General features: G+C 42.6%; 1 protein-coding gene across 2 annotated transcripts in view; it reads left to right on the plus strand.

Annotated features, from left to right (window-relative positions):
- The window catches only part of LOC108876960 (electrogenic aspartate/glutamate antiporter SLC25A13, mitochondrial), a 46785-nt gene that overhangs the window by 16461 nt on the left and 9941 nt on the right, over positions 1-20383 (plus strand). For both annotated transcript variants that reach the window (XM_018666832.2, XM_018666824.2), the window contains 8 exons: positions 1340-1478; positions 6186-6279; positions 7554-7638; positions 10164-10248; positions 11647-11805; positions 13753-13805; positions 14671-14751; positions 19444-19584. In XM_018666832.2, coding sequence (XP_018522348.1) covers positions 1340-1478; positions 6186-6279; positions 7554-7638; positions 10164-10248; positions 11647-11805; positions 13753-13805; positions 14671-14751; positions 19444-19584 — 837 coding nt within the window. The remainder of the gene's footprint in view (positions 1-1339; positions 1479-6185; positions 6280-7553; positions 7639-10163; positions 10249-11646; positions 11806-13752; positions 13806-14670; positions 14752-19443; positions 19585-20383) is intronic.

Below are 20383 nucleotides of genomic sequence, written 5' to 3' on the forward strand. Positions count from 1 at the left end.
TCTCTCCCTCTCTCCCAACATGTCATTAAGTCTAACCTCTCTGGCAGTGTCAAAGCCAAGCAGGCCAGCTGAATGGGAAGATAGAGACAGAGATAGATGGAGACTGGAGCTTTACAGTCCATCATCTTTGGCCTGTGTGTGTTTGTGTGTTTGTGTGTACTCTTATTTGTTTTGAACTCTGCGACGTTTGTCTTTTCTGTGTCTTGTCTTTTCTTTGTGTGTGTCAGTGTTTTTGCTGAGCGCGTGTGCGTCTTGTGTCTGTGTCTTGCCCCATTTCATAAACACCTTGTAGACTCTGTCATTTTCTCCACTGTGTTTACCTCACCGACCAGACATCTTGGTGTGCTGTTAGTAAACTCTCTCGCACACACTCGTGCACACACACTCACACACACACACGTATATCAAAAATCCCATAAACACTGCAGACACATTAAAGGTGATATTATGGCAGAACACAAACAGTGAAACGGCAACCTTTAATTCACTCACCAAACATGGTAAATAATCAGTGCCACACTCTTTCCCCCCAAATATTGTTCTCCTCTCCCCCTCTGTGAAAGAGTCTGTGTTGGATATCGTGGGAAGATCCATGTCTATAGGCTCATAGATATGAACAGATACAAAACTGTCTCTCTGTTAGGGCAGTTTCACCCAAGCCAGAGCTTCCCTCCCATGCTGCAAACACAGAAAGCAGCAAGCAGCCTTTCCTGCATGTGTCTGTAAAGCAAACAGTGCCATCTAGTGAAAGGAAGCTCTAAATTACTCGGCTGAGAACAGCAAAGCCCCAAGGCTCATCTGATACTCTGGCCTTAACTACCCAAAACAGGCAACAACATTCAGGGAACGTACTTGAAGCACACATTACAAAACAAGCAGCAGTTAGAGCCGCTTCGCTAAGAGTTTGAGAGCCTGGTTTGATAAAGATGGGATGCTGGTTCTCATAAAAGAGTCTGTGGGCAATCTGGAATGTCCTCGAGAGCCCTGCGTCTATTTTTAATCTATTACCTTTTTTCTATTTTCTGTTCTTTTACCACTTCCTCCACCTCGTAAAGACAGTTAATTAAGCTCCCTGAGTATTTGTCCTGTGATGGAAAAAGTAGCAGTTGAAAAAGGTTTACTTCTCCCTGCGGAGCGATGATAGAGAGGAATGTTGCTGATTAACCACTAGTCCACTTTGACAAGATTTCCTCTTGACGTGTGACTTTTTAGTTTTTCATCTATACTCCATAATATCTAGATGTATCCCTCAAGCATTTACTCCTGTTTGTTATAAAACTTTTTATGTATGTTGGTTACTCTATTGCCTGCTAATTTACCCTTCTTCTTCCTCTTCCAGGTTGCGGGGGGCAGCACATCTCATCAGGTCAGCTTCTCCTACTTCAACGGCTTCAACTCGCTGCTCAACAACATGGAGCTTATCAGAAAGATCTACAGCACCCTGGCTGGATATCGCAGAGATGTAGAAGTCACCAAAGGTACACAGGGAGAAAAAAAACAAACTCATAACCTTATATTAACACAGGTAGTCAAAAAACAGATGCTCATTTATGAGTAAAACAGTGTGCAGCAGGACACACTCACAAACAAATGTAAGCATGCACAAACTAATACTGGACTACAGGCAATGTTGAAAGTGTGTTCCAGATAATGTATTTACATCTGTATGTGTGTGTGTGTGTGTGTTGAAAGGAGGGTGGAAACTTGTTTTTGCTTGGTTTTCTTCCTTCCCGGTGGCATTTAAATGGGCATGCTGGATCGGACCCAGCACACGTACTGCATACCCACAATCCCTGATGGTGCCTGTCTTGTCTATTAGACATCCTGGCACTGATCTGTGGACCATTTTATTTGTCCCGGGGATGTTTTTGGTTGATGATGACTTTTTTTAATTCTTCAAAAAGGCAGACAAAAATGAGAGATTTTTGATTTGTCAAAATTATGTGCCCATTTTTGAGGCTTGCATGTGGTCATGCCCTGTTGATTAAGTGAACCTTTAGTACTTACATTGCTGATCTTCATCATCTAAGTTGTTGCAGAGCAAATATGTAAAACTACAAGGAGGTGACCTTTGGTATTTTGTTATGTATTGATCCAACAGGATTTAATGTGTTCACTGTGTCCCTCTTTCTCCCATGGTTAGTTTCTTAAAATCCTTATCTCCCTCACTCGCTTGCCCCACTTGCTGTCTCTCATTCCTTTCCTCAGTAATTGGCAAGGAGCCTAGTTGGCTCTCTCTGTCTTTCTCCCTTTCTCTGTCTCCTTCTTTTTTGTCTCCCTCTCCTGCTCTGGTTGTCCTTTAAGAAACTGTTCTGACCTCTCTTCACATGGCCCAGGGCCACTAGTGTAGCCTTATGATGCTATCTGAAGCCTTATCAGGGGTGTGGACCATAACCGACCCAGACAAGAGCCCATGCGCTCCTCAGGCTGTTCCCACCATGGGTACACCGAGGCTGGGCTTGGCTCGGCCCGTGGTGGCCCGTAGCCAGCCAGACCTCTACAGCCACCACCCATTCACCCTCCACTCCCTAAGTCATTAAGGCCTCCATGGGGACTGGAAGTGCTCAGCTCCATGTAGCACTAGCTGCCCCATGAACACATGTTATACACACACCCGCATGTATCAAGCGTACACGAATAATATAACACACTTCCCTAACATTTCTCACATATGCACAAGCATTCAAATACGTGAACATAGCCAAGCATGCACACATGCATAATGATGCTGATTGATTCCGTATGTGCAACAAGGCCACTGTTTTGCCTTGGGGACGCCATTACAGCGCTTAACGCCTACACAAAAGTGAGTACACACGTGCATTAAATGTTTGTGTGTGTGTGTGTGTGTACATGCACCAGAGATCCTTAACAGTACGTATCTTTTATTGAGCCAGCAGTGTACAACCACAACACAAATCATGACTGTGCATGTTTGTGAATAGGTTAAGATGAGATGTGCTAATACATAAACTGCATCAAGTGCCAGAACAACACCAATTATTGTTCTAAAATGTTAATTGAATTGCCAGTAGAGTTTCTTGACCATTTAATTATCTCAGGTTGCTTTTGTATCAGTAATGAATCAGTCGTGACTCAGTTGTTCCATTCTGAAATATCTCAGTAAATATTAAATGGGTTGTCATGAAAATTTGTATACACATTCATGTCCCAATCAGAATTAATTGTAATCACTTGTGATCCAAGTAGCTTTTCTGTAGACAGCATAAGGTTAACATTTCTATATGTCCATGGTCCAATGGTGTGGTTTGTGATCAAATACTTGCAAAGCTTATGATGTTCACGTGTTGATGCTATTGCAAATGTTAGCATGCTAACACATTAAATTAAGATGGTGGCAAATGAACATCAGCATATTGATGCATGCTGATGTTAGCATTTTCTCAAAGCACCACTGTGTTTAAGCACAACCTCCCAGAGCTCCAAGCCTAGCTGTGACTCTTTGCTTTAGTTTTTTATGTAATTGTTTTTGTGTTATTGCTTTGTATTTTTTTTTATTGTAGTTGCTTTTTGATGCCCCCCCCCCTTTTTATTTTAACCGTATGTTTATTGTCTTGCCTTGCTTTCACTACTTACCCATTAATAATGCACTTTGTAATTGTTTCTAAAGTTGCATAAATAACAATTATTATCATAGTACCCTCAACAGACCTCCATTAGTTTGCAATCATTAACAACAAAGCACTAATTGTCTTAACAAAGGATGAGAGGCAGAGTTTAATTTTAATAATAATATTCAGCTGTTTAAATGACCTAAGTCGTTTCCCTAAGTGTCAATTTGCAAATGTCAGCATCTATGTCCAAACTGATTGTTGCATTTTTTATATTTGTCTTTTTTCGTCCTCTGTCTGTTGAAAATTTGATACTATAACTTAAACACTCCGTTAGAAATGTATTAAGTACAGTGGTCCTGCAATAAATTCTCCCTTCATGAAGGTTATAATGTTCAGGTTTTAATTGAATCTGTTTGAGAGAGGTGTTGATTCAACTGTATGATAATATTGGAGGTGGTGTTGTATTGAATTATTAGGAGAGGTGTTGCAGGTATTAAATCTGCCCTCATTGATATAAATGGGATGGACAAAATGATAGAAACACCTGCAATTAAACTGTACCACAAACTGTAGCCTCCAAAATGACCAGAAACACCTCTCTGAAACAGTTTCAATAAAATCTATAACCTTCACGATGAGAGGACATATTGTATTAGACTGCGATGGTTTACTATCAAGAACTGTGTGTGGACAAGGCATTTATGTGTAACTCTGCTTATTATAGAGTAATGATCAGATCACTTTACAAAGAAGCAAGTAAATACAAACTGTGTATAGAGGTCAGTCAAGTGTATATGTGTGTGTGTTTGTGTGGGGTGACTACAGGCTACAGGTAGACAGGTTATCAGCATAGTGATCTGTGATCTCCCCAGACAGAACTCTGTCTATGTCTGAGTGTGTGTGTGTGTGTGTGTGTGTGTAGGTTTATTCTTGTGTAAGTATGCTCTCTCACATGTTTGTGAGCATTACCTGTATGTACCCATGGATGTGTATGTGTGTGTGTGTGTGTGTGGTGTGTGTGTGTGTGTGTGTGTATGTGTGTGAGGGAGAGAAAAAGAGAGCATGCCTCAGGGGTAAGCCGAGCCTCAGTTGGGTGAATGGCTCCAGTGTAGGACGACTTTGTCACAACCCCAGCCTGCTGCTCTTTGAATAAAGCAGGTCAAACAATGCTGACTCCTCCACTGTAAGCCAGCCTACAGTCAACCTGTTCTTTATTCCACCAACAATAGAACAGGTTTCATGTTACGGCATACTAAAGCTGTCTCAAAGAACTCTTGAAGTCCATAAATCTCCATGACCATATTTTCTATTTCAGTTTCTTATGATGAATTCAACATGCTTTGACACTTCTCACCTGTAAGCTACAACCATGTTGCAACAGAAAATATGTAGGAGTGACAGAACTTGGAGAAATATATCCGCCATAAACCTGCAGTAGATTCTGTATGTCACCAGCAACTAAAAAAAGCAAAAAGAATATAATGCAACTTTCAGTACAGCCCTAAATCCAGTGTTCATGAGCTAATGTCCATCCACCTCAACCTTAGATTCAGGAGGAGCAGTATAGATGCTCCTGGTTATGAAGCAGTGATGCTGCTGCCACAAAATGTGGCGCCTAAGCTATTGTTACAAGTCATCCACTCCATGTACCACTGTCTCTGCATTAAGTCATGGATGTTTTCATTTTGGATCCACCAGGGCTGTTACTTGTCACCTATTGTATTTGTAATTTTCATGGACAGAATCACAAGGCACAGCCAAGCAGTTGAGAGTATCCAGTTTGGTGATATCACAATTGCATAGCTGTCTGCTGATGATGTAGTTTTGTTGGCTTCATCAGGGCATGACCCCCAGCTTGTGCTGGGACAGTTTGCAGCCAGCTGTGAAGCTGTTAGGATCATTATCTGCACCTCCAAATTTTAGGCCGGAAAAAGGCGGATTGCCCAGTTGGAGTTAAAAGAGAGTAGCTGTCTCAAGTTAAGGAGTTGGGCAGATGAAGTTGGGGACCTGCTTACAAGTGAAGGTATACTGGCCTGCAGTCTCATGCATGTTGTACCATTGTACTTCTGAAAGCCTGAGAGCAAGGTTCTCAATTTGCCTATCAATTTTTATTCTGACACTCACCTGTGGCCATTAGCTTCAAGTTGGCATTTCAGAAATTCAGAAGGAATTCAGAGGTTTTCCACAGCTCCTTTGCATTAAAACAAGCCAAGTAAGATTGCTGAGGTGGAGTCTGATCATGATGTTCCGTGTGTACCTTGCTGTTGAGGTTCCCAGACCTAACACATGGGAGGAATTATCTATACCTCATTTGGCCTGGGAATACCTCAGTGCCTCCCAGGCTGAGCTGGAGGATGTGGCTGAGGAGTGAAATGTCTCAACTGATACAACGTCTGCTTATTTTGCTGCCATTGTGACCAGGAAACAGACAGGCAATGTCAAATAATAAAATAGGGATATAAGATGTTTTCATTGTATGACAATGGTTATATCTTATTGTGTCCCACCATTTTTGAATCCATGTGCAAACCAGTAAATGTTGGTTTGTATCTTAAGGTGTGGTGCCCATCATTTTAGTAGAAACTAAATAAAAATCTGTCTTTTCTGTAGAGGAGTTCATTGTGGCAGCTCAGAGGTTTGGCCAGGTGACACCTATGGAAGTTGACATCCTCTTTCAACTGGCTGACCTGGCAGAGCCTCGTGGGTAAGACCAGTACACAAGTACAGATAGACACACACACACACACACACACACAGACACACACACTGGCAAGAACATCGCTAAAGCCTCAAAAGAATAAAAAAAGGCACACACCAAAATCCTGCTAGTTTTGATTTAATACCTCCATTTTCAAATGTGACAGGGTTTTGGACATTATTTGGTTTTCTATATTTAATCTACTCTTTGGGTGGATAATATGATCTCTGAGGAAATAATTATTAGTAATGTGGATATGATGGCCAAGCAGCTAGAGACAGTCACTGTATGTTTCTCTAAAAACAGGCAAATACATAAGTTCAGAAAGTTGTTGCAGCGGAGGGATAGCAGCTAAGGATTCATAAGAATTCATATTTTAGCTATTTCATTTTTTTCCTCAGCTAGTCAGGGAGTAAGTCTATCCCACACTTTGCCCCCCAAAGCGCACCTTTAGCCCCAGGGTCCATACCTCAGAGAGATGAGCGCTTTCTTCCTTCTCAAACTTCTCTGCAATGGTTCAAAAGAACCAGACACGACTACATCAGTGCCAGAGAATCCTCTTTCAGTCCAAACCCAATCCAAACTCCCATTTATCTTTAAAAAAGAGGGGGGCAATTCCAGCCCCTATAATCCGTGGGACACAAAACAACTGTATATGTCTCACATTCCCCCACTTCCTCTGCGTCTGCCTCACGGCCCGACCAGTGCACTCATAATTTCTAACCCCGGCCTGAGACACCACCTGATTATTATTTCTGGGCAATGGGATACTTTAATAGCCCTCTCCACTCCCCTTGATTGGAGATGTGAGAGATAATAGCCCCAATATTCAGAGAAGAGAGAGGTGGGTGGGTGGCTGGGGGGGGGGGGAAGTGGGATTTGGCGTTCCCTGTTCCCTCAGCCTGGGAAATCAGGGACTGTCATAGAGATGCAATGGAAAGACTCAGAAAGGCGGTGGTTTTCTATCCAAAGGTTAAATATCTTTGTTATACTTGGACGAAGGGATAAAGGAGTGGGAGTTGTCGGTTCCTATAGATCGGTTGTCTAACTCAATCATACCAAGCACGGGTCTGGATTTTTGAACGCTGCAGTGTTTTCACATGGAACGATGGCAAAGTATCCTTAAAGTTTGAGTAACTTCACACTGACAGATTGTGCTCGCGAAAGGTTACGAACTTGGTGATGCTTGGATGAAATATTATAATCCTTTGAGAGTTTTTACAACAGTTGAAAGTTACTTGAAACCCTTCACTTTCTCCTCATTCTCCTCTCTTCACCAGACGTGTTGGTTTAGTGGACATTGAGAAGATCGCTCCGCTGGAGGAGGGCGCCCTGCCCTACAACTTGGCAGAGGTCCAGAGACAGGTACAGAATATGAAGACTTGTTGATGTGTTTGGTTTCCTCTTCCACACTGGCAGGTCTTTTCCATCTCGATACATTCTCTAGGGCTAGATGTCACCGTGCAGATGACTAAGATTTATAATTAAAGCTAGTGATACCTCCTTCCCAGGTAATTAATCCCCAAAGCATCACTTGGCATGAATAATACAATTAATTCATTGAGGCATTGCTTCAGAGTTACGTAGAAGTGAAATAAAGCAATATAACATAGTTGCAGACGCAAACAGGTTTTGTCAGGTATAAAGTGGAAATTTTGCCCCTGAATTGCCAGTCAGCCAGTACCCATCAACCCTGCTCATTTTCAAAAGTTCATACCAAGGTTCAGACCAAGTTGTGTCCAAGTAAGTTCCCATCATGGACTTGAACCTTCTTGAGAGAAAACACCACTAGCCCTCCCCCTCGCATGTGGTTGGTGTCTTAAAAAAACATTCACTCAAAATTCACAAATCCATGGAAATAAAGACAAGCAGAGCCATCCTCGATGCCTAATGAAAGTCAAACATGCTTCAAGTTGCAAATAATGGATGTGAAAAGACTTTAGAGCAGCTAACAAGAGCAATTTGTAACCAAGAAGAGGAAGGAGGATATATGGAGCGGCAGACAGATGAGCAGAGGACTGTTTTGTTTCTTGGGCTGTTTGGTCAAAGTTGTGTTGCCTGGTGGGTTCCAGCGCTACAGCGAAGGCTTGGCCAGGCCATACTGGAGTAGGCTGGGGCCAAAGGGGAGCAAGCAAAGGGGCCCAGCACTACACAGACGCCAGTCCCACCACAATGAGCCACTTTAGGCCCTTGTGGTTTGGCCTCGGGGGCTGGCCGCCAGCTAGCTGGAGCTCTCTCTCCTCATCTTTCGCTTGTTCTCTCCATTTCCTTTTTGATCCACTTCTCCCTCTCTCACTCCCTCCCTCTCTCTCTTATTTCTCTACATCTTTGCCGGTTGGCCTCTTCTCTCTTTACATACTGTTAACTTGTTCCCTCTTTCTCCCTCAAACATCCTACCAGTCAGTGTTGCCAAGTTTCATCAGTCCTCAGGCAGACAGAGCTGAGGAGGATGGGTGGAGTGGAGGAGCATGTGTGGAGGGGATGTTTGGGCAGGAAGCAACCTCAGAGGATGAATTGTGGGGGTGGTGGGGTGGAGTGGAATGGGGTGGGGGTGGGGGTGGTGAATTCTCTCTGACAGGTGGACCTGTTCTAGAGACTCCCAACCCCCTCTCTCTGTCACACACACACACACACACACACACATATACATACTTACCACACTCCACCCCCTCCTTTCCCCAGGGTCGAGAGGCCAGGGCTGGTCAGACCAGACAAGGCAGCAGGTACTTCAGGTGGAGGAGGGAGTGTGGCTAATGTTACTGTGTTGTTAATGCTGGCTACTAACATTCTTCTGCTCTCAGATCATTTTGATTCTAGTTTTCCAGACCAGTGTGGGACAGATTGAATTACACAGAGATTACTGTCATACAAATCTCAACCCCAGCCAATATTGATTATCAAATATGTCAACCGATAATTCATACATCTCTGTATATGTCCTTACTTTCAGGTGAACAAGGGCAATAAAATAACTGTATAGCTGAAAGAAGTAATTGTAATTGAACGTTTGGCAAAAGAAAATATAGAATATAGTATTTCTGCTTTTAAATGTTAAATATTTAATATTTATATTTATTTATGACATGACAGAACAATTGCACAAAAACTTTTTTTTATGGATTTCTTCATAGGCTCAGTGCAGGGACAAATCAGTAGAGAACAGTTGTTAATAGCTTCACATGTTGCATGCAGCTATCTTGAAATCTAGAAAACACTACAGTCTTCTGTATTTCTAACTCTAACTCATCACCTGAACACTTGTGCAGGCCTTTCTATTGCTTTTAGTAGTTACTCTGTCCATAACTGAAATTATTTTTTGATTAGTCGACTCAAATTGATCATTTTGATAATTCGGTATTTGTTTTAGTTTTAAGAAAAAGTGACAAAAATCGTCTAGTTACAGATTCGTAAATGAGAAGATTTGCTGCTTTTTTTGCACTACATGCATACATTGTGAAGGCATCATCTTAGGCTATGGGAAAGGACAATGTCCATTTTCATAGTCTAAACAATCAGTGCCCTAAAAAATTATTAACACAATAATTGCTAAAGCAAATAATCATTAACTGCAGCCTGGATTTTATCCTAGTGTTATATTACAGGTATATCATATTCAAATACTCAGTGTAATGACTACATACTAAGACATTTCTGTATTGTATAACTTTAACATGTTTAACACTTTACAGCAGGTGTGACAAATGATTGACTTGATTGCCCGTAATTTAGCTTGCAGGGTGCTGGAATTAGATGTGTGGCATGCAAAGTTTAATGAAAGGTATTAAAAGTATATGTGAAATGTTACAGAGAAATGTGGCTTGTCTACTGGAATGCGTGTCTTTAGCTGCTCTGTCTAACTGTTTTATTTTGTTATGTTTCACTGTGAGCAGCAGTTGGGCAGTGACGGCTCCCGCCCCATCCTCATCCAGGTGGCAGAGTCAGTCTACAGGTTCACCCTTGGCTCAGTGGCAGGGGGTAAGAGTCACGCCCCATTGGCTCCCTGCATACCTTCAACCCACCACCCACCCAACCACCCACCTACCTGCTTGCCTGCCTACCTGACCCCCCTCCACCCTCTGCTGTCCTCATAAGAAAAGGGTGAGAGAGAGAGGACAATGGCCCCTTTATTGCCCTCTCCCTTGCTTACAAGAGCAACGGTCACTTCCCTGCTTAAAGAGAAGTGCTCCCTCTCCTTCTTGTTCTCACTCAATCTCTTTCCCCCTCTCTACCATCCCTCTGTCTCGCCCTGTCCTGTCTCTCGCCCCTCTGCGTGCCATGGGAAAACCCTCTTGTGTGGATTCTTTTGTACCTGTGTGAGTGATCACAAGAGGGAGGATGAAGGTGGGGGTGAAGGGTGGTGCCTAGGCCTTGTGTTTGGCTCCAGACTCCCCACTGTTTTTCTTCTCCTCCTCCCTTCCTTCATTCCTATCTTCTCCTCCTCCTCCTATCCCAAAGGAGACAGCTTAATAAGGAGGTACGGGTCTGCCATCCCTTCTTCTCCCTCGGTCTCTCTCTAATTAAGTCTGTCGCCTTGGGTCGGATCTTTTTGTTTGTGTCCGTCTGACGGGCTGAAAACAGTGGAACTCTAAAACACTTGGACGTCTTTCTCAACATTACCCCCACAGACTTCCCCTTCTTCCTCCTCCTCATCTGCCCCTTCTTCCTCTTAAATTACAAAAACACCAAGTTGCCAACTCTACATGAGTGTTATCATGTTTGTGAGATTAGCCTAATTAACATAATTAAATAGCTTTATATTGCTTCATAAGGCTACTTGTTCCACTTACTTTCATCGTCATATTTGATCTCCGGCATCATTTGTATTAAGCTGTTATAGTTCTCAAGCAAGTGTTTCTCTCATTGCAGACTATCTGTACATGACTGATACAATAGGCCTAGATTACTTGTGAATTGCATTCCTAAGAAAAAACATTTTCAAGGACAACACAACTAAGAACAGATCTATTCATACAAATAGGTTTGATGTCTCCATTACCCTGCACTTTTACCAGGTCATTCCTAATAGCTTGGATGAACACATTTCAAAGGAAAAAGTAGCTTTAAGTCATTATCATCAAATATCATGTGGCCTCATCTACTCCTCCCTCCCCCTGCTCTCATTTTTTCAACATTTCCTATTGCTGTTGTCTTCAATTAATTAGTTAATTAATTAATTAATAATTAATTCATAAACACAAACACATAAGCACAAGGGTGGGTTATGGATGCTGGTTAAGGCAAGGGGAAGGCAGTGGTGGCATGGTCATAACAGTAAGCCACTTAAGTGGAAAATGTCAGTTGAAAAAAACAGATAATATTTCTCATAATGACTAATGACTGATATCTAAATAAGTTGTGTTTTGTTCTCTGTAGCTGTTGGTGCCACAGCGGTGTACCCCATTGATCTGGTGAAGACGCGCATGCAGAATCAGAGGAGCAGCGGCTCCCTGGTGGAAGAGCTCATGTACAAGAACAGCTTTGACTGTTTCAAGAAGGTGGTGCGCTACGAAGGCTTCTTTGGACTTTACCGAGGTCAGCATGCATGAATACGATTTTAAACCTCTGTTTTGACCCACAGTCATGGAGGTAAACTGTACAGTTGATAACATCTTAGATGCATTCATCCTGCATTGCTTGTGCAGAGGCTAGTGTTGCTTATACTTGCTAGAATCTTTATGATGCATTCATTGTCAGCATTTAAAAAACACAGCAGAGACAATATTCTCACGATCATGATAGCTACCATGGTCATGCTCAAGTTTAACATACAATTTGTGAAAACTAAAAGAAATTGGCCAGCCCCAAATCTGTATCTACACACAGCTTTCAGGAAAACAACCTAAAGGCAGTCAAATCTACAAAACAGGTTTTGGAAGGAAAAGGACCCAGGAAGGGAGAAGAAAGAAGAGGCAAGTAGCCAGGACAATAAAAGAGAAGGGAAGCGAGAGGAGATGAGAGGAGAAGAAAAGTGTAGGGTGGACAGGAGGGCGGTGTGAGTTCACCTCTCTGCTGACCTGTCTCCTTTGAAATGATTACTGACTGGCTAGGGACTTTCAGAGCAGGACAATGAACGTCACACGCAAGGCCACATACCTTTAAGCCTGTGTCACGATGTGATGATGTCGCACGTCTAGACCCACACGCTCACACAAACACATACACAGACACTGAGCAAGATGCGCAAGTATGTAGGGATGCACACGCGGACATGCAAGCGACTACCTGGGCATGCAGGTACGCACATACCAGGGCACGACATCCCTAATGACTACCTGCCCTGTCTTCAGACATTGCGGTTAGTGTGTCTGTGTGGGCATTGTTGGGCTAGGATTGAAGGAGGATTGAAAAATGGTCCCCTGGAACGGTGGCGGGACCTTTTTAAAATCCCATGATTTTGATTGACAGCAGCGGGCTCCCGAGAGGAAACTTGAATGCTTGAATTTCTGTGGGAAACACAAAAGCCATCAAGAGTGGAAAGGCTTTACAGACACAGAGACAGACAGGTCTGGCTCCAGGTAAATAGCCAGACAGGTAACCTGACAGCCAAACTGTAGTTATGTAATATAAGTTGAAAGTGCCGTCACTTTTGGAAAACTCTGCTGGGGGAAGAATATAAAATCATCGGTGCGAAATTGGCACAATTACTCCTGTATGATGTATGATGCTAGGATTTCTCATAAACAAAACAAGAAGAAACAGGAGCGTCTTTCCAGGTTGTCTTTTTTTATAGGGATAATTTTGAAAGAAAAGGAGGCCAATGTTCCCATGTCCCTTTGTGTGTATTCACATATACAGTATTCTGTGTTGCTGTGTGCTGTGAAAATATGTAAGCAGTTGAAAAAAAATATTTAAAAAATGATTTTGGTTTGGCTTTTTTTATGAGGCCCAGGCTCGTCCTTTCACCAAGTTCCAAATTGAGTATATGATTATGTGTGTGTGTGTGGCCTTCCTACACACAAACTACTGTAGACCATTAACTGTGTTTGAGGAAATGGTGTATGTCTGTGTGTGTGTGTGTGTGTGTGTGTGTGTGTGTGTGTGTGTGCTTGCCTGTTTGTGCTTCTTGCCCAGGGGCTGGGTAGGGGGCCAAGTTTCATTGTGCTCTGTTGTGATTATTTTGTTTATTTTTATCCAGCTCTGGGTTGTAATTGAGGTCTGCATAAACTTTTGGTCGGTTTGTTTTATACTCTGCCCTTTTTTCCTATTCTGGGAAGCAGTTTCTCTTTCTTCATCCTCTCTTTACCCTTTCTTCCTCTCTCTCTTGTTGCTACTCTGATGTCCCCGCACTCCACATCAATAGATTTCATTAGTGTCTGGGGGATCTCACAGGGTCGGACGCATGCAGCGGGAAGCCACACTTCATGTGGCGTGTGTGGAAGTGGTATATGTATATGTATGTACGTGTGTGTATGTGTGTGTATGAGGAGGGGTACCACAGCACTCTTTTTTTCTAATCATCTCGTCGTTTCCTAATGATAGGTCTGGTACCACAGCTACTGGGTGTGGCGCCCGAGAAAGCCATAAAGCTCACAGTAAGTCACTGCGTTAGACACATGAACATTCACACAGACAGAGATCCATGAGGTTCTTCTATGGCTTTAATCCTTTGGATGGATTTTATATTATGAGATACTACAAATGTAACATGACAGTGAGTGCCCTTCCAGTGTACCTGCATTTGTTACCTGACATTCAGGCATCTAGAAAGTCTAGACAGCAAAAAAAAAAAACAAACAAACAAAAAAAAAAACATGAAATGCAATTTCCGCAAATCTGATCCAAACAACATTTGGAGGTGGTTTGAACTGTGATTCCAATCGGATCTCAGGTGCGTCTCAGTCTGGGCGCTCTGGCTGCTCAAATCGGATTTCAGCATGTTATTTGAGTAACTTGCAAAGCACCACACACCACCAACATCAAATCCAGGCTGACAGTAGCTACATAGTTGCTGACGCCTACATTGTTACCACAGCAACCCATGCAGAGAGGTTGGTGCTGTGTGGACACGCAAATCCGATCTGATCACTTGCAAATAACAGTGCAGACAGTCTGTCCTAAAGATCTGATTTGAGAAACACATCTGATATGCCTGCAGTCTAAACAAAGCCGTTTTGAAAAGCATTAAAAGCACATTTAACACTGAGGATCACTCAGTGGCTTACAGCATCACCGCACATCATTTTTGTCATTAAAACATGCCAGTATCTGATTATTTATGGCTACTGCTTGTTTATATCACTTAGTTATAAACTCAACTTGAGAATTGAATCAATGTACATGTCAATACATAAAATATTGTACATAGTGTATTAACTCTATATTCACATTACGTCCCATTATACTGGACCAGCTTTAGAAATCCAAGCTTTATATGAAACTGTAACTTTTGTTTTCCAGGTGAATGACTTTGTGCGAGGAAAGACCAGACAGAAAGATGGCACAGTCCCTCTGCCTGCTGAGATCCTGGCCGGTGGATGTGTAAGTGTCATGTCAACTGTTACATATGTTACGTTTTGCAATGAGATCTTATTTGGTTATTCGGAGAGCTAGGTCATTTATTCAAAATCTAGACAGGATTTATACAGACTGACCATTTAGATACAGATACAGGCACAAGCTTTTTTCAACAGGAGGAGTCAACAGGACACATTGTACATTTACACATTTAGCCAAGATCCTATGTAAGAAGATATTGTAATCAAACATAGATGTGCAGTATCATTCATGTCAGATTTTTTAACGTTATCAAAAATTGTCACATAATTATGTCAAGTCTGCATACAGCAGCAGAGAGCTTGTCTGAAAACGAAAGTAAAGTTGCAGCCAACTCTGCTCTTAAGCAGCTGACTCCAAAAGATGAAGTGATTTCAGGTTATAAAATGTAAGATCTACAATCAATATCGATATGTGCACTGTACATGTAAGAACATCTTTACTGCAGACAGTGGAAATACAACAAACTAATTTCACCATCTCAAGCAGAAGCAAGAAACCATGTGAGGAGACAGCAGCAGTTGATTTGAGCTGAATTATTGTAGCTATTTAACAATAAAGTTGATATATAATAAAGTAATGTGATTGGTTTATTGAGACCTGCTTTTTTGCATGCAACATAAATGGCTGATTTGGATTTCACAAGGAAGAGTGGGGACAGGAATGTTTAGTAATGTGATGAAAGACATATTAGACACTGTAGACTATATGTCATTATGGTATCTGCTTCTATTCAGTCTGAATATGTCCTAGTATATTCAGCATGTTTGCAACAGTGTGTGAGTATCTGGCTCAGATACAGTCAACATCACATATTTCAGTGTTCACCTTATTTCTCTCCCTTAAAATTTGAAACATGGAGCCCCTCTCTTTCCCTCTTCATCATCCTGGCTCTTCAAAGTGCGCTGTGCAGAAATGATGCTATGCACTACACTGACAGCATGTACAGTACTAAGGCAGCATACATCTCTTAACTATGTTTACCTGTTTTCTGAGTGCCGCCCCTCTGACAGTTTGAGTGGACAGACATGGAGCTGTTTGGAGGCCAGCAGTCGCTGCTTGTTGATGGAACGTGTAGAGATTGAACATGAAAGAGCAAACGCACAAGCTGCACATGCTCCCAAGAGTGTGTGCATGTATGACAAACAGAGGAGCACACACACACACACACACACACACACACACACACACACACACACACACACACACACATTTACATGGAGGAGACAAAGACTGACAGCAGCTGCTACCTGAGACCCCCCACCCCCCCAGGTCTGTTACCTGCTCCCTTCCCATCATAGGTTTTGATCACTGAGCTGTCACAGTCTACCCACAATCCATGTATGCACACACGCACGCGTGTACACACAAACACACACACACAAGTCCTCCAAGACCGTGCCAATGAAAGAAGGTCTTTCAGTCCAACCCTCTTTTGATGCTGATCACTAAAGCAAAGTATTTCAGGATACACAAGTCATTATGGGTTTAGCTCCACTCAGGCACATTCAATTGACCTTATTTGTTCTGGGAATGTTTAAGAATTTTTTTTAACATGGTACATTTGCTGTAATTTAAATTTTGGATAGCTATTTTATTGTGTGAAAGAGGGGAAAAGAGAAAGAAACAGCACCTTAAGTCCACAAAAGCAAATATACTGAAGAAGTGTTCTCCACTGTGCTGGGTGTGAAAAGTCTTGGTTGCCTTTTCTTTTTTTTATACAACCCATATGGATTCAGAAGCAGAACCATAACAGAGGCAGAGAGAGAGGATAAATGTAGAGGAGAGGACTGTGGATGGATGGATTTTTCCTCTTTTCCTTCGTGAGCCGTCGTGACAGCTCCTTTCATCCTGGCTGAGGCCCTGGTGTTAGTGCTGGCACTGCACTCTGCCTGCCACTTTATCTTACACACACATGCACTCACACACACACGCACACTCACACATAGAAGTCGAACCCTCCTGAACCCTGTTTTAGTGAGGCTCCAGCCACAGCACATGAAATCTGTTTATATCATTTGGTGGCTGTGAAAGTGTTGGTTTGGACCACAGTGTCGGCCTCAGATCCACAGTCTATAAAGCAAAAGGAGAGAAAGAACAGGGGACTAGTAATGTTCTGTGTTCACTTTCTGTGTCGTAAACTTAGCATATCACAAAGCAACTTCTTTACCTCCTCTCATATGCTCACACTTTTCTCTACTCTTGTTTTTTTCTCCTCTTGCTCTTCTCATTCCTTATCTTTTTACGTCCTTCTACTCTTCTCCTCCCTCGTAAATACACTCATCTCCACACCTACCTTTTCCTCTCCTCTCTGCAGCTCCTGCTCCCTCCTCTTCCCCCCATCTAAACCCGCGGCTTAGCACCATTAAGCTCCAGCGCGGGTTGCCAGTTTTTAATGATTATTTGGTAAGAATGGCATGCTCCGTTGACTGAGCTGGCTGGATGCTTATCTGGCAGTTACTGGCCTGCGTTTCAGGACTTAAGTTACACAGAATACTTACAGGGTCATTGCTGAAGGGAGGAGGGGGGTGTGTGGGGGTGAGACTCTGAGTCAAAATACAGTAATACTTTGTTCATTTCCAGTGTAAATGTATCACAGTTTGCATGGCTGGTTTAAGTCTTTGTAATGGGTTTTTTATACAAGCCTGACGTGAGTTATGAAAACATTATCAGTGAATCAAACACTCACACACACACACCACACACACACACACACCCAGACCTGCACATGTAGCATGAAGACTGTTAAGCACAAATGAAATGTGTGATTGTTATTTATGGATGGTGGGTAATATGTTTAACTGGTGCTAATCTCTCATATGGCTTAAAGTGTGTGTGTGTGTGGGGGGGGGGGGGGGCAGTACTCACACATACACAGCCAGGAGCTGCAATGCGTGCATAAGGTGCTGACGTCCCAGGTTTCTAAGGATCACCTTGCCTTGTAATTACCTGGGAATCATCAGAGAGCCGCCAACGCTGTCACTCCATAATCACAACCCTCAACCTCTCAGCCTCAACCTCGACCTTCCCTCACTTCTCTTGTTTTGACTACACCTCTCTCTGTTTCTGTCTCACCTTCTTTCTCTCTCTCATTAGCTCTCTCTGTTTATTTGTCTCATTCTTTCTTTTCTATTCACCTCTCCCCCTCTTGGTCCTGGATGCTCAAAGTTTCTGCAGAGTTATTTTTCACTGCTAGAAATGGGATGGTGAAAAAAAAAGCTCTGCATTGTCACTTATTTATCTCATGTTGTCAAGTCTAATTGTCAGCTCATCTCTCTGAACAATGTTGTTGTTTGCCCTCTTTGAGTTAACAACATCTCCATCTCCTCCATCTCCAGTCTCATTACAATCCATTTGAAGCAGCCAATGCTGCTAGGGGGCCAGAGCCAGTAGCCTCTTAATGCTTGTACTATTAGCCAGCACGTATTCAACTAAGTTATTTCTATAAAACAAGTCATAAAGAGTTAGCTGTGAGATGTAGCAGCTTTAGAGCAGCAGCCCTCCTGCTATTCACAGCCTTTAGTTGGGTCTGGAAGGGAAGCTGTAGCCCACTACACCCGGCTGGGGGGGCGGGGGGGGCAGCTGCACACACCTTCAATGAGACGATTATGATCTCTGTCTCTCCCTCCTCCCTCTCTTCTCTTAGGCAATATATGGCAACGCTTAAAAACTGAGGGACTTTTAGTAAAAAAGAAACTGCCCATGTTGCAGATTGGAGCTTGATGCCTTCCCGTAAGGCGAGAGGCGACAAGCACAATCCATCATTCATAACGAAAGCAAATGAAGGAGGGGGGAGAAAAGGAGAGAAACAACAACAAACAGACCAGGCCTATTTAAGACAGAAATGGCGCCATGGCAACCGATTGCTATCTAATTGCGATGTGCCGCCCTTTTGCGTGTAGCTACAGTAACCACTGGCAACCGCAGCGAGAGAGAGACAATATTAGAAAGGATGAGGGAGATTGCCTGAGAGGAGGTCAAAAACTGAAACTGACAGAAAGAGGGACAATGCTGAAAGAGGAAGAGAGGAAGAGAGTGAGACCAACAGTGAAGGAAAGAGAAGTTGGAAAAAAAATCTTTTAATAGTGTAAACATTTCTCAGTATCTAGAAACATCCTGGAAATGCTGTCATCCTCTTCTGGATACAGCTAACCATTAGTCTTGCCACAAAAGCCCTGCCGACCTGAAAGGCAAAAGGAACCAGTCTGAACTTGCTGCAGTATTGTTGCCCTCCCCTCACAAGTACAGGTTTGCAGAACTGCGCGACGTGAGAAGTTAGAGAGAAAAAAGAAGTCAGAGAGTCCCCGCAGGGTTTGAACGATGAAGACAAACAGCTGACAGACTCAACTGCATCAGCTGGATTTCCCAGCACTCCCCTGTACTCTCCTCCTCTTTGCATGTTTGTTTTGCAGCTGGTTGCTGAGGCGGCACTATTGTTACGTTACATCACTTGCTTCAGTTGTGTACAAGCAAGATAACAGAAAACATTTTCTCTTAATGGTTTTTGTGTCATATTGAAATGAACATTTGTCTAACACAAAATTTCACACTAAACATAGGGAAAATAAAAATTTGAATTGGGTTTAATTTACAGTGGCCACTATGTCAGTATTCAGTTGTTTTCTCTTTCCCTGAAATTCATTCTATTGATTTCATTTTGTCTTTGTGTTCCTTCAGGCTGGTGGCTCCCAGGTGATCTTCACCAACCCTCTGGAGATCGTAAAGATTCGTCTGCAGGTGGCAGGAGAGATCACCACAGGGCCGAGGGTCAGCGCCCTCTCCGTTATCAAGGACCTTGGCTTTTTCGGACTGTACAAGGTGAGAAACATTGTTGGGCTCAGTTGTGCAAGATCATCACACGCAATGCAACTGGACATTAAGGGCTCTTCTATAACCAATATAGTTAAATACATTTTGTGTAAAGTTGCTAATGTGTCCACTGGCCATGTGACCCCATGTCTAAACTACATATTGTACCATAACATAATAGACTTTTTTTGCGAAATTGGGATTTCAATTGTTAATTTTACTTGTTGTTACTTGAGAATTGCTATTCAATTAAGAGGCACTATGGCTAACAGCGGTTTCGAAACAAACACACTAGTGTGCAAACTAGTTTGCGTGAGATAGTCTGCAATAATCAACAACAATAATCCTACAAAACAGCCAACTAATATGCTGTGTGCTACATTAGGATGTAAATGACCAAATTAATTTCTAACCTGATATTTTTTGCCTTGCTTGAGATTTTTTCGCTCAGATCCTGCTCAGGATCAGAGGATAGAGTTACATATTTGTGGGAATTCATAGATGCACACAATGTACTCCTATATTTTTCTACAGTAAAATTATAACTGTTGGGTCACTGTAGTGGCCAAGGGATTAAGGCACTGAACCAGGGACTCTAACTGGGGACTATATTGCATGTTTCTGCTCTCATTTCCTGTCGTCTCTCTATTGTCACTTCCTTATAAAGGCAGAAAGTTCCCCAAAACATGTTTTAAATAAAATTGTCACTGTCATAACTGTTGCCTCCCATCAAATCCAGATTCCCACTGGGCACGCATTGTGGAGGTTAATGTTCAATTTAGTTGAACTTTTGCCATTGGCTTCAGAG

The sequence above is a fragment of the Lates calcarifer genome, linkage group LG3, assembly GCF_001640805.2.
Source record: "Lates calcarifer isolate ASB-BC8 linkage group LG3, TLL_Latcal_v3, whole genome shotgun sequence".
In the NCBI taxonomy this organism is placed as follows: Eukaryota; Metazoa; Chordata; class Actinopteri; family Centropomidae; genus Lates; species Lates calcarifer.